The 14,505-nt window shown below is 39.1% G+C and overlaps 1 protein-coding gene across 2 annotated transcripts in view; it reads right to left on the reverse strand.

Moving 5' to 3' along the window:
- Nucleotides 1-14,505, reverse strand: part of NVL (nuclear VCP like) — a 97,618-nt gene that overhangs the window by 17,341 nt on the left and 65,772 nt on the right. For both annotated transcript variants that reach the window (XM_036757012.1, XM_036757014.1), the window contains 2 exons: nt 10,951-11,070; nt 6,735-6,834 (listed from right to left, as the gene is read on the reverse strand). In XM_036757012.1, the coding sequence (XP_036612907.1) occupies nt 6,735-6,834; nt 10,951-11,070 (220 nt within the window). The remainder of the gene's footprint in view (nt 1-6,734; nt 6,835-10,950; nt 11,071-14,505) is intronic.

Consider the following 14,505-nt stretch of genomic DNA (forward strand, 5'->3'; position numbering starts at 1 on the left):
TGTCTCAGAGAAGTATGAGCATAGCTTTATGTGAGGTCTGAGGGAGGAGAATATCACTGCTGATACAGGAGGGGTGGGGAAGATCGGGGCAGGCTTCCTAGAAGCATTTGCACTGGGGTTTAAAGGACAGATAAACATTTAAAAAGCTAGTAGTGATGAGGGTGGGGATTGTGTGAAGGGTGGCATTCAAGGCACAGGGGCTGTCGTGCACAGAGGTATGGAAACAGTAAAACAAAGCATGTACAGGAATAAGTTGAGTTTGGTAAGAGTACAGAACACATATAAGGGAGAATTATGATTTTTAGGACAAGAAAGTAGGATTGTTTAAGATTATGGAGGGCCCTAAATGCTAGGCAAAGGAGTCTGAATTTTACTCCAGTAATAGGGTTTTGATTATCTATGTTTAACACAGGAAGAACAACTATCCCAGTACCTTGTAGTAGGATATTAATAAAGGTTTGTTGACCTGAATAAAAAGAAAAGTATGGCTGCAGTCTGTTACTGTTCTGTGTACTTCTTTAGGCTTCAACATCTTCACCTATACAATGAGAAGTATGGAATGGATTGTTTCATATTGAAATCTACAACTGTATAATTTTTGGAGATAGTAAAAGGGAGCAGAAGTGAGCTTTATCTGATGGACGCAAGTGGGAACACAGAAATGATGGAAGGTAAAAATATGGAAGAATATGATCCACAGGACCTGGTAACTGAAATAAAGAGCCAAAGATAATTACCAACATTTCAAACAGAGCAATGACTGATTAACAATACCACTGATAGAGATAGTGCGAGTAAAAAAAATAGCTGTTTTGTGTTTAGCAAGAATAAGCTTGATTTGGACTCAATACTATTTATAGGTTTTTAATGTTTCTTCCGGGGTTATGCTCTAAATGAGACAGTTTACTAGAAAGGATATTAACTACTGACTGGCTATTGGTTAAAATATTGGCCAAGTCTCTCCCCCACCCCCATTTGACTTGCATGATGGTGATGAGAAGCCTACATGCTTTGCTTGGCTTTTATCTCCCCATGTGCCCCAAGAAAAGGGAGTAGCTGAGAATATTTTCCATGACAGTTTCTATTGACTCGCTGTCTTCTATCACAGCCAATCTGTATTCCCTTGGTAAAAACATGCCCTAGATATTTAACAACATGGTCACACACACACACACACAAACAAACCAATAGCCAGTTAGAGACATATAGAGCAAAACCACTCTGGTCCAGCAAGAGATCAGCAGGGCACACAAATGTAAAGAAGAACAAGCCAGGGCCCCATATACTGCAACTAGGTTGTCAGGGAATATCCACCCAACTGTCTCCTCCTCTCATCTGATACTCACGGAAAATTTTTCTATATACTACAGAATTCTAATGGCCACTTTCTAGCAGTTGGAGCAATCTGAAACAATTTCCTACACACAATCCCACGTGAACTTTCCTACCTTCCTACCTGTTTTTTCTTTTCTTTTTAATATTCTAAACTTTACGAGAACCAACAAACACAAGCGTTTTCACATAAAAGAACAGAACAAAGAGCATGGCACATAAAACTGAATTTCTACCACATACAACTTGCCCCTTTTAAAATTTAAGGTATACAATAAATTCAGCTGCTTTAATAAGAAGTTATCTTCTTGCTCTTGTAACAGTCTGTTATTAACAGGTGATTGGAACTGTTATTTCTGATCGCCAAAACTTCAGGAGAATTCCCCATTGGGTAACCTGAAGGTCTTAACCACTAGCTTGAAGAGCAGGGGCCAAAGGTAATTCAACTCAATCACAACTATCTGTGTGCCTCTTGACAAATCACTTAATTCAATTTTCCTTCCTCTGTAACTTGAGACATAATGGTATGTCATGAATTCACTTTACAGGAATACTAAAAATTACTAACTGTGGGCTGTATTTTATGAGGTGTGTGGTATTTTAAGTTGAACTCTATAAAGATAGATTATAGCAACAAAAAAAAAAGATGTTAAGCACTTCATCTTGATCAGCTTATAAGGCAAAAAATTATCTTCATTAAAATTATGTGAATGGTTGAACATTTCACTCTAGCACCGCTAGCAAATCTAATGTAATTCCTAAAAATTATTCACGAGAGAACACATCCAATGTTTCACTTGTTCTTGGCCAATAAACAGTATATTTTATGGAGCATTACAGATTCAGAGCTCCATTACAGAAAGATTAAAGTTGGATAAAAGGTAAAACTCCATTCCTGCACCTGTTGTGCCTGCCAAATAACTTCTCTGGAGTACATACGTACATAGCTGTCATGAATTACTGTCCACTGTTAATTCAGTTTGCTATGATCCTCCTTGAGAATTCAAAGTATTTGGCGGGGTTGAAATGCATGGAGAGGGCAAAGGGCCATTTTTCCAAACCAAAGAACAAAGCAAGAGGCAGAAGTATGATTTATATGACAAAACACAATAAAGGAAGCCAGGCAGTCTGATTTTCTTTTTTTAGTCCAATACTTGGTTTATGACAGTTTTAAAAATCACACACACTTCAGTTTCCTTAGAAAAATGAAGATTTTACCATGCATCTATAATTTACTTCACTAAAGTAATATGTGGGCTAATTTAAATATTTGAAAAGGGCTTTGAGAAAATTAATTATAAAAGCATGTCATTGTAAAGTTTTATTCAGTATTTTCTATAAAGGTTTTTCTTCTTTGAAGCCAACAAAAGATAGAGGATTAAATAAAAGAGGAGAATGGGAAAAAGAAGCTAAACATTAGGTCCAAAAAATTTTAGTACAGGGGGCCTAGTAACAACCTTCTTGTCTAGATCAGACTAGAGGTGGGCTCTGCTCACCTCTGGGAGTAGGTTGTTCAGTCTCATCATCTCACATTTGAGTCCCGCTGCTTTCACAGCGAAGGCTGGAGGCTACTCAGTTTTCAGTGCTTACATGGTGGTATGATCTGGAAAGCGTTCTGGTCATTGCCCTTCAGTCTTTGTTCTTGTTCTCACACAGGTGGGGCCTTGGCTCCCTTACAACTGCAATCTCTGCCCAGAACTGCAATCCACAACTGGGTAATGGGTAACAGGGGTACCAAATGGTGCCTGATCCTGCACCCAGGGCTAGCACAGGGATTCCCCAGAATCTCTTTATGATTAGGTGTTCTTAACACAGTTTACTGCCCCTAACCACTATCAGTACGGCTGCTGCTGCTGCCTCCAAAGCCAACAGCATTACTCCTGGCCAGCCCACACTCCAGTGTCCACAGATCTCTCTTTCTGTCCTCCTAGGCTGTCACAGGTTGGAAAAATGACTCACTTTTGTTGTGAACTTTTGTTGGTTATCCTCTCTATATGTGCTTTTTAAAGCTGTTTTGTTTTCAGCAATGCAATGATCTAAGACAATTCCAAAAGACTAGAGAAAGAAAATGCCATCCATATTCAGAGAAAGAATTATGGAGTCTGAATGCAGATCAAAGCTTACTTTTTTTTTTCTTTCTTGTGGTTTTTCCCTTTGGTTCTGTTTTTCTTTACAATGTGACTAATGTGGAAACACATTTAATATGATTGTATAGGTACAGCCTGTATCAGATTACATGCTGTCTTGAGGAGGGGGCAGGGAAGGGGAGAAAAATTTAGAACTCAAAAATCTTATATAAGTGAATGCTGAAAACCAAAAATAAATAAATAAAAATTAAGGCTATTTTGAGAGTTCGGGAGAAATCAGAAAAAATTCTCCCTTCTCTATGCCATCCTGGCTCCACCCCCTCAATAATCTCTTAATCACCAAATCATGATCATCTTTTCTCAGTCCTTATCCTCTCTGACTTCTCCACTGCATCTGACACTGTTGCCCCCCACTTTCTCCTTCTGAATAATGTCTTCTCTCTTTATGTCACTATTCTCTCCTGATTCTCCCATCTTAATGTTCCTCTTCAGTGTTCTCTACTGGCTCATCATCCAAAGCTCTGTCCTGGCTACCCTTCTGTCTCTCTACATTGTTGCTATAGCTGATCTCATCAGTTCCTGGGAATTTAATCATCATCTTTACGCAGCTAATTCACAACTTTAAGTGTCCGGCTCAAATCTCTCCCCTGAGCTTCAATCCCATGTCAGCAGCTGCCTAATGGGCATTTCAAACCGGATGTCCGAAAGACATCTCAAAATCCAAACTCTAAAGCATAATGCATTATCTCTCACCCTCCCACAAATCAACCTCTCTTCCAAATTTACCTATTCCACCACCTTTATTTTGGTATCCCTCTTTTGTAACCTCAGCATTATCCTTACTCTCCCTGCCCCGTATCAATTGCCAAATCCTGCAGTTTCCACCACCACACAACATTTCTTGTATCTGACCCCTTCCCTTAGCTCAGGCTTGCCCAACCTTCCCCCTAGACTACTACAATGTCCTCCCAACTGGTATTCCTGCTGAAGGAGTCTCCCCAGCACACTCCATCTTCCAAAGCAGCTGCAAAGTGATCTTCCTTGTCTGGCCTAGTCACTCCTCTAAACTCTTATGGGTAAATGCCAGGAGTTCCCTATTGTTTTTAAGATAAAATACAAACTAAGGCCTTTGCCATGCAGTGCCAACCTAAATGTCCAGTCTCACTGTACATTACTTGCCCTTCTGTGATCCAACCAAAATGGCCTGCCTGTCCTTCACACTCCCACCTTTGTGTTTCTGTCCCAGCTGCCCCCCATGCATAGAATGCACTTCCTCCTCACTTCCACGTGTGAGAATGCTTCTTCTCATCCTTCAAGACACAGCTTGAGCCTCACCTTCTACATAGGGCTTCTCTGATACTCTCTTAAATGCTGACCCCTTCCCGCAGCTATTCTGTAATCCTTCTCCTATACTGACTGTGTACATGCTCATGCATGTACTTACTGCTTGGCTAGAATTTAAGTTCCCAGAGAGGAGAGATTGTTCCCATGCTCTGTACTGGTATTCTCATCACCTCACCTAGTGCCTGACACACACTATGTGCTTAATAAATGCTTACTGAGTCACATGTGAGGGGAAAAAGCACAAAACTGAAATGCATAAAGAGGACAAACTCCAGGGCACTACAAGGTGCTTCTTAGCGATTCTCACTGGTTAAACTTAATAGGGCTTACAGTGCTCAATTTTGAGATTCACAACAAAAAAAAATCAACATGTAGTTACCATAAATGTTGCAGTTTGTAGTAGATACAGAACAAGGGTAGACAGAGGTAAGTGGATGGCACATGTGGGGGGGGGGGAAGATGGCAGCTGGAAAGCAGGGACTTGCTTAGGTTCCCCGCCAGGTCCCTCCAAACACTTATGAAAATGGCTCTGAACAAATTCTAGAGCTGCAGAACCCACGAAAGAGCAAAGGGAAGCAGGGCTCCAGCCCAGGACAGCCTGGATGGTTGCTGGGAAGGGTCTATCGCACAGAGCTGGAGAACTGAAAGAATCCACCAACTGCCTCTTGAAAAAGATCCCAAAAAGAAAACTCCTAGGAATATTGTCACCAAATTCCAGAGTTTCCAAGTCAAGGAGAAAATAATGCAAGCAGCCAGAAAGAAACAATTTGAGTATTGTGGAAACACAATCAGGATAACACAAGATCTAGCAGCTTCTACATTAAGGGACTGAAGGACTTGGAATATGATATTCCGGAGGTCAATGGAACTAGGATTAAAACCAAGAATCACCTACCCAGAAAAACTGAGTATCATGCTCCAAGGCAAAATATGGATTTTTAATAAAATAGAGGACTTTCTTTTTTTCCTGTTATTTATTTAATAGTTTCAGTTTTCAGCATTGATAGGGAGGGTGGGTGGGGAGGGAAGAGGGGAAAGAATTTGGAACTCAAAGTTTTAAAAGCAGATGTCAAAAAAAAAAGTTGTTTTTGCATGCCACTGGGAAATAAGATATACAGACAATGGGGCATAGAAATCTATCTTGCCCTACAAGAAAGTAAGGGAAAAGGGAATGGGGGGGTGGGGAGTGGGGTGACAGAAGGGAGGGCTGACTGGGGAACAGGGCAATCAGAACATATGCAATCTTGGAGTGGAGGGGAGGGTAGAAATGGAGAAAAAATCTGTAATTCAAAATCTTGTGGAAATCAATGCTGAAAATTAAAAATACTAAATAAATAATAAATGGGTTTAAAAAAAAAAAAAAAAAAAAAAAAAACAACAAACTACATCTCAGTTCTCTTAAAGCCCTACTTTCTGCTGCCCTTCTACCTGCCCAGCTCTGGCAACAACAGTTTCTTAAACCATGGAAAGTCTATGCTTAGCTTAAGTAGGATAAGTATGAATGAGAATATACTTAAAAGGAAGTCATGGTCTTAGGACACAATCTTGCCATAACTGATCAAAGTAGGAAGAGTTTTTCAGATTTATATTGCTTTTATACTCTTGAGGAAAAAATATAAGACATTCTGCTCTTAATCTTTCTTTGGAAACATGATCCTAGATTAAGGTATAGAATAATAACAGTATCAACTTGCAGTAAGACTGATGAGTAGACAGAAAAAAATATAATCTTGATTGAGTTATTTCTTTTTCCTGCAGTACCTTAATGTTCAAGATCTTATTTTCAAATTCCTGGAAGGCAAAAACTGTTGTTTTTTTCCTGGCATCATTTAGTAGGCATTCAACAAATAGTTGAAGAGATGAACCAAACATCTGCTACCCAAACTTATCTGTGTTTACCATAAATTAAGCAAAGCACCCTTTTTCTAAGCTCTGAAAGCTTTTTGTCTCCTTTTAGATCCCGTTTCTCACCTGGCCTGTTGGTGGCTGCCAGAATGTAAACCTGTTGCCGTGATTCTACACCATCCATTTCTGTAAGAAGCTGACTCACGACCCGGTCACTGACAGCTGACTGAAAAAGAAATGGGCTTCCATGAAACATAAGGGGAAACAAAAAACACAATCCATCACATTTTATTAACCTAAGGCAGAAAAATTCATCACAAAACAGCATGTCTGTTAAATTAAAATTAACTATTTTTGTAGCAGAAAATCTAGTCGAAGCGATGTGTGTCATCCACAAAGAACTTTTTTGGAAGGTCTAGCCTAAGATTAAGATGAAAAAGCCTGCATGATTTAGAATTCTCAAACTTACATTAAAATCTTAAAAGTTTCCTAACAAAGTTTTCCAACAAAAACTTATATGTGATTTTCTTTTTCTTAATGTTGTTTAGATAAAGAGTTGGCTGTTCCACTGCAATGTCTAAGAGGTAGTAAGATATAGAAACCAAAAGCATCTTTCTGAGGTCTGCATCTGTGAGTTCTATGCCTTTAACATGTCCATGCAGATTTAGATTTCCCAGCAAAGAAAAACCAGTATTTGGATGTAGTCTTTGTCAGGGTATGGCAAGAAGGAGAAGAAATGGAGTGGTCACGGTGGTGAGTAAAAAGCTCAACTGACTGACTAAATTTTCTTGGATGCCCTGACAAAAGTCAGTTTAAGAAGTCAAATGTCCTAGATAGTACCTTGCTCTACCACCTCTCCTTTAGCACAAACTATGACAAAAAAAAAAAGCACCTCCTTCACAGGGGTCTAGTCAATACCTTTTTTAATGGGGCTCTGTTCAAACAGAAGTAAGGGTGCTACTTTCATAATGTTGTTGAAAGATGCCGTGGCAGGAAATTCAGGAAATGACTATCTCAGCATCAATTTTCAGGCTGGGGTGTGATTTTGGTACTTTTAAAATCTCCTTGCACAATGATAATGATGCTCTGTGATGTGAATTTGATGATGGAGAGGATGAGAACTGAAGTCTGATACACTTCATGTCCCAGGAGGTCCAGTTTTACAGAAGCTAACATTAGAACATCTAACCTTAACTCTCCCTTTATATTCCTGAGAATACAAATGCCTACAAGGCCACTTTAAATTGCATGGTTTAGCATTTCATATTACTGATAAAGAGATTAAATGCAAGATTAACAACTAAGGAAAGGACAGATAGAAATCCTGTTTACCCCAGAATCCTGGCCACAGGCTTGCATACAGATTATGGTAGATGTGCCTAGGCACACCTGACTGCACCAGCAGACCAAGAGGCAACTTTTGCCAGGATCTAGAAGCACCCAGTTGGTGTAGTCACTGCTGCTGCTACTCCTGTTTCTTTCCTCTGCTGTTTCCACAAGGCTCTGGGGCAGGAGGAAGAAAAAGGTCTAATGCCTTTCAACAGCCCTTTTCTATACCATCAGCTCTAGTGAACCTTCATCCTGACAGAGCCCAAATTTGGGGGGTAGGTGAGCTGTCTGCCCCATTCCTTTCTACCCAATTGGCTTTAGTAAAGTCAAAGAAAACTCATCTACATGGTTTTATCCCACGAAACTTTTTCCTTGCTGCAGCAGCTCACTGTATGTGGCCTCTGGATTTTGGCTGGTATGGGCAAAAAAATTTTTTAAAAAGAATTCACCTATGATGAATGTCCATGAATTCAACCACCCATCTTTCCTGGCAAACTGTGGGGCTAGGAGGAAAGAGTCCATTGGAAAAGATGCTTTTTAAGTGAAGAAGATATAGTTGAAAGGTTGTTCTCTATTTTAGAGTAAGGGAAAGGTTTGTTTAAAGGAACTTTTTGCAAATGCTAAATATCTTTTAAAGTTTAGTTATTAATTCTTAAAAACTTAAGCTTTAGTTTCTTTAGTCTGAAGAATAATAACAACATCCCTTATGACTAATTCAATAGAGTGAATGCTTTAAAAAATAAATTTAAAATCTCAACAAATTCTTTGTGCATGTGCTAATGAGCATACTTGCACAAACTGATGATGTTAAACCACACATATCATGACATGTTCCAAATGGACATATAAATCTTATGGATATTTAATATATAAATCACATCTGAAAAGGCTTTGAGGAGAACAGAAGAAGGTTCACAATTATTGTTAAAGGGAAATTATTAAATAAGTGGAAAAAAAATCACAAAAGACAAAGCAAACAATTTGGATTATAGAAAATTTTAAGGTTTTTGCACAAAGTCAATGCAGATAGACCTTTACCTCAAAGATCACTGATAAAAGTCTAATACATAAGGAACTATTGACACATAAGTCCCAACTATTTATCAAGAAAAAAGTCATAAAAAGGTATGAACAAAGAAGTTACAAAAGAACTGCAAACTGTAAATACCTACATGAAAATATTCTCCAAATCACTAATAATTTTTTTTACTATTTTTTTTTTAATTCTGGAATTAAAAAACTCCAAATAAAATGAGAATTTCCATAAAGAGCAAAAGAGATTTGTCTATTATGTAGACCTTTTTTATTTTAAAATTTTATTGTAAATTTAACACATAGCTTTCAAAGTTGTCTTGCTTCGCTGGGTTTCCTTCTTTTAGTCAAATCATTGATAGACAGAGAAATGCAAATTGAAACAACTCTCAGATTTTACCTCATATCCTACAAAATGGCAAACATGACCAAAAGCAAGAATAATCAATGACGGAAGGATTATAGGAAGATAACACCACCAATGGTAAAAGTGTGAACTGATCTAACCATTCTGGATATTAATCTGCAATTATGCAAGACGAGTAACTCAACTATCTGGTATTCTTTGCTTTGGTAATCTCACCCTTGGGTATTCAGCCAAGAAATTCACCCACAGAAACAAAAATAAATTTCTTTCAACTATTTAAAGCTGTTTATTTTTTTTGGAGGTGAGAAGGCAGGGCAATTGGGGTTAAGTGACTTGCCCAAGGTCACATAGCTAGTAAATGTGTCAAGCGTCTGAGGCCGGATTTGAACTCAGGTCCTCCTGCAGGGGCCAGTGTTTTACTCACTGCGCCACCTAGCTGCCCCAAAATTTATTTTTGAAATATTTGTAGCAGCGCTTTTACATGGTAAAAGAACTGGAAAGAAAAAAAGAAGTGGTTCTCCATCAAATGGGTAATAGCTATAAAAACTATAGAATTTAATTCTTACTAATAACATAAGAAATATTAGTATTATAGAGAAAAATATTGGTCTGGTGCTGAATAGGCCCAAAAAAATTCAGGAAGGGATCCAGGAATGCAGCACATAATAAAGAACAGATGGGCCTAACACCATGGTAGCTATAAAAAAATTCAGTAATAAAGTATGATATAGTAATGCATAATTTAGGTCATGGTTATAGAGTCCTCTTCCTCCTATGGAGTTAGCCTTCAATAGTCACTGTTCTAATGGTAACAGGGAATAGGTTGAATACTATTTATAATCTTAGATTTTAGAGTTGAAAAAAGGTCTCAGAGATCTAGTCAAGCCTATTCATTTTTATAAATGAGGAAACTGAAGCCAAATCAGGGCCAAGGACTTGGTCAAAGTTATATAGGTGGCTAAGTACAAAGTCCGGATTTTAAGCCATGCCTACATTATTGGCTGTGAAAAACAAAAATTGGTTTGGGGGACTCTGCACTAGACGCTCTACATGTTAGATCATAAGATATACAGATACAATAGATATCCAACACATCTCAGTGATTAGGAAGCACTGTTTTTCTAATACCCAAAATCTGGAATTACATTCTGTATCAAGTGATTGATATTCTTATACCTGACTCATGTTGTCTTCTCCATTTGTAAGAAAGTTTGGATAATCAATGTGTAGTGTACCCATTTGACATATTATGCCTTCATACACCATCCAATGAACTTCCTTCTAAAAGCATATAATATGCTTGGCTTCTCTCTACTCAGGGCAGAAGTTCTTAACCTGAAGACCATGAACCAGTTTTCTAAAATAATTTGACAATAATTTGGAAAAGATGGTAGCAGTGTATTGGAGTAGCCAAGATACAAGTAAGGTAAAAGGAGGGGAAAAGAATCGTGGGTCTGTGTAATGCACGGCAGAAAAACTGATAAAACTTCACAAAAAAGCTGATAATACTTCACAAACTCATATTCTAAAATAATAAAAGAACATTGCAAACCTACTTTTAAAAAGAGATACAAATAGAAACAAATAAAAGAGCTTGTCATCTGTCAGACTTACCTCCACTTTTGCTCTCTGAGGGCACAATCCATCTATTTCATCAAAAAAGATGACACATGGAGCTGAATTTCTGGCACGCTGGAAAACCTGTCGCACAGCTGATTCACTCTGCCCAACATACTAAATGTGTATGTTAAGAAAAAAAAAGGAGATAGCTCAAGTTGAGGGATTTTTTTTTTTAACAATACTACCAATATCCTGCTAAGATGGCCACCTGAATTGGGAGACAGCTGCCTAATTCCCTTATGTCAATTCCAACAAAACTCTGAAACTTGCACTAGACCGAATAATTAACAAGAAATCTAAAGAAAAATGAGAGAAAATAGTTTGTCTATCCCAGAAGTGAAAGACAAAAGTCAACCAGAAGTCCAAAAAAGATATCCTCCCCACCCACTCCCAAGCCAATGCCAACATGACAAGATATCAGACATACATAACCAGCAAGGCTCTGTGTCTAAAAGAAGCAAGACGACAACATTCCCCTGAGAAAGTCCCAGTGGTCAGAAAAGCCCAGGGTGGGGAGTTGAAAGCCCCACAGGAGTGGCTACACAGCATGTGCCTAAGTATTCAGACCATAACAGCCAAGGCCTGGGTCCTTTGAGGTCCCTATCTCTCTGTTCTCAAATACTCGAAATGGCCCTGAAGACAGCACTTTGAACCCCAAAGATCTAGGGGAAGTGAACTGTGGAAAGTGAAGGTCACCACAAGAACCCAGGTTGTGGCTAACCACCCTACTGGTTATTTCATTTCTCAGAAGGACAACAAAGTGACAAGGAAAACTGTTATTCTGCCCAGTAAGTAACTGGAGAAAAAATTACTGACACCTTAGAATTCATGATAGCCATGGAGAATGTAGCCGTAACCTTGACTTTATAAAATAATAAGCATAATTCCATGGTCTAAGAACCTACAAGGAAAGGATAGGCAATAAAGAGAAGCTCTCTAGAAAAAGTCCAACAACATAATCATGAATGTTCTTGATGAGAAAGCAAAGAGGTAAACATATAAAGGAGCAAAGAGCCACAGGAGCTTTCTGATGAGGCTTTCTAAAAGGGCATGTACAGAAATGAAGAAGTAAAATGAACCGAGGGACAGATACTAGAATGGCACCAAAAGGGCAGAATCCCAGAATGTGTTGAAAGCTTGAAAAATGGAAAGGACAACAAAAGAACCTTTTTAGGTATGTTTCAATATTTGGGAGACTTGGTAAAATTTTAATATAAGAGAGAACTCAAACTCTTCAATTCCTATTTTGATTCCATTTCCTCCATTAAAAAACGAGGGGGGGAGGGGAATCCACGAGACTAGAAAGTACAAAACAATGTGGTTAAGAGGTAATTTGTGTCCATGATAAGAAAGGAGAGGAGAACCCACAATTGCTCCGAGTAGTTCTCTTGGTTCAGATGAAGTACATGTCATAGAGCTGAAAAACTTACAGCTGAGATGAGCGTATTATTATTATTACAGAACAGGAGTGTCAGAAGGTAAGCCAGAATCAGTCTCTTCCTCCTCTTAAATCCTAAAGCACTTAACGTCCACAACTATAAATCTGAGACGTTTTCTACTATAAAATATATAGTCCTGCGTGCGCGCGCGCTCTCTCTTTCTCTCTCTCTCTATATATGTAGTAACTATATAACACCTACCCCAATGAACCTATTTTTATCTTGTTCTTCTTACTAAGAATATACCTACAAGTCTCTTTATTATATTGTCATATTTTGTTTTATAATATTGCCTTGTATTATAGTTATTTTTTCCCCATTAAAATTCTACTTGAGTGATGCATCCTGGTATGACAGTGACCCTGGGTTCTGAAAGTCTATACCAGAGGACTGCAAGCTCTAAAAGGTTCTACTAGTCTACAAAGTATTTGAAGACAGTTTCAGCCTTGTTACTGCTAGAAGGTTGGCTAAGAGGTCAAATCTCAGTTCAAATATAATCTTAGACACTCATTAGCTATGTGACTCTGCCTCAGGTTCCTCATCTGTAAAATGGGGATAGAGTAAATACTTTTTAGGATAAAATGAGATAATAATAATGAAGTACTTAACACAGAACCTGGGACACAGGTGATTAATAAATGCTTAATTACTGATGTTATTGTTATTATTAAATGGCAATCTGTGACACATATATTCAACATGCTATTTATATAGTCTGGTCATAAAACAGAATTATTACCTAGGCACAAAAACAACAGGAAAAAAATCAAAACAGATCAATCAATATACATTTATTATGCACTTTCTATGTGCCAGGAACTGTGCTAAGCACTGGGGATGACAAAAAAAGGGGGAAAGGGAAGGGAAAGGCCTGATGGAGAAGCCCAAAGGAGTACAGCTAGACAGGAAATGCAGAGATGGCTGGCCTGCCTACTCTCTTTAAATAGAGGGTTTGTGAGGAGTTCTCTATTCCACTCTTCAGAGAAGTCCCAGGAACAGAAGGTACTAAGGAGGCCTGAGTACCAAGGCTGCTGTGATCTTGCTGGATGATGAGATTCCTCTGGACATAAGAGAAATCCAAAGGAGGGCATCCCAATGGTAAATTAGTTCATGGAGATTTTATGGCAGAAAATACCAATTCAGCTGGTATTCTTCCTCTACATGGTTTTGTCAGAGGCTTGCCCAAGAAAATTATATAGAAGTCATTCCAGGAACCATTTTAGTATGCAGGTTTACTGGAGAATCTATTTCTACTAAGGACAGAACAGAAATGGATTTAAAATCCAGCAAGAACACCTGCATTATAAAGTTGAAACAACTTGCTGAGGAGGCAAAGGAGATCACTATTTGAAATAATAAACATTTATTGACTGTTTCCTGTCTAGCTAAGACATTCTGGGGGGCAGAGCGAAGATGGCGGCTGGAAAGCAGGGACTAGCGTGAGCTCCCTGCCAAGTCCCTCCAAAAACCTATAAAAAAAATGGCTCTGAACCAGTTCTAGAACTGCAGAACCCACAAAATAGCAAAGGGAAGCAGGGCTCCAGCCCAGGACATCCTGGATGAGGTCTATTGAGCATGGAGCTGGGAGTGGAGTGGAGCAGAGCCCAGTGTGGGCGGCAGCAGGACCAACCAGACAGGGAGCTGGGTGAAGCGGGCCCTAGCGCCCTGAATCAGTGAGCTGTGCCAGCTACCAGATTTCTCAACCCACAAACACCAAAGACAACAGACAAGGTTAGTGGGAAAAGCTGCTGGGGACAGTGTGAAAGAAGGAGTTCAAGGTTTGGCCACCGCCCCTGGGGCAGCAGAGGTGGAGCAGCTACAGAACTGCAGCTGCAGTTGCTTCTGGCCCCAGGCCCACCTGGGGGTAGGACTTAAGAGGCGGATCAGAGCAGCAGTGTAGAGCCTGCTGAAGATCTGAGTACAGTACGGGTTGGGGGTTCTTGGGGAAGGAGGAGTGGTGGTGCGGCAGAGCTGGCTGTAACAGCTCTGAAAACAACAGTGCATCCCCTCAAGCTTGGAACATAGTACTCTTTACTCTACAAGCAGTCATATCCTGACGAAAAACTCAAGGGTCAAGTAAAATGGCTAGGAACATGGCCAGGCAACGAAA

The sequence above is a fragment of the Trichosurus vulpecula genome, chromosome 4 (assembly GCF_011100635.1).
Source record: "Trichosurus vulpecula isolate mTriVul1 chromosome 4, mTriVul1.pri, whole genome shotgun sequence".
Classification (NCBI taxonomy): Eukaryota; Metazoa; Chordata; class Mammalia; order Diprotodontia; family Phalangeridae; genus Trichosurus; species Trichosurus vulpecula.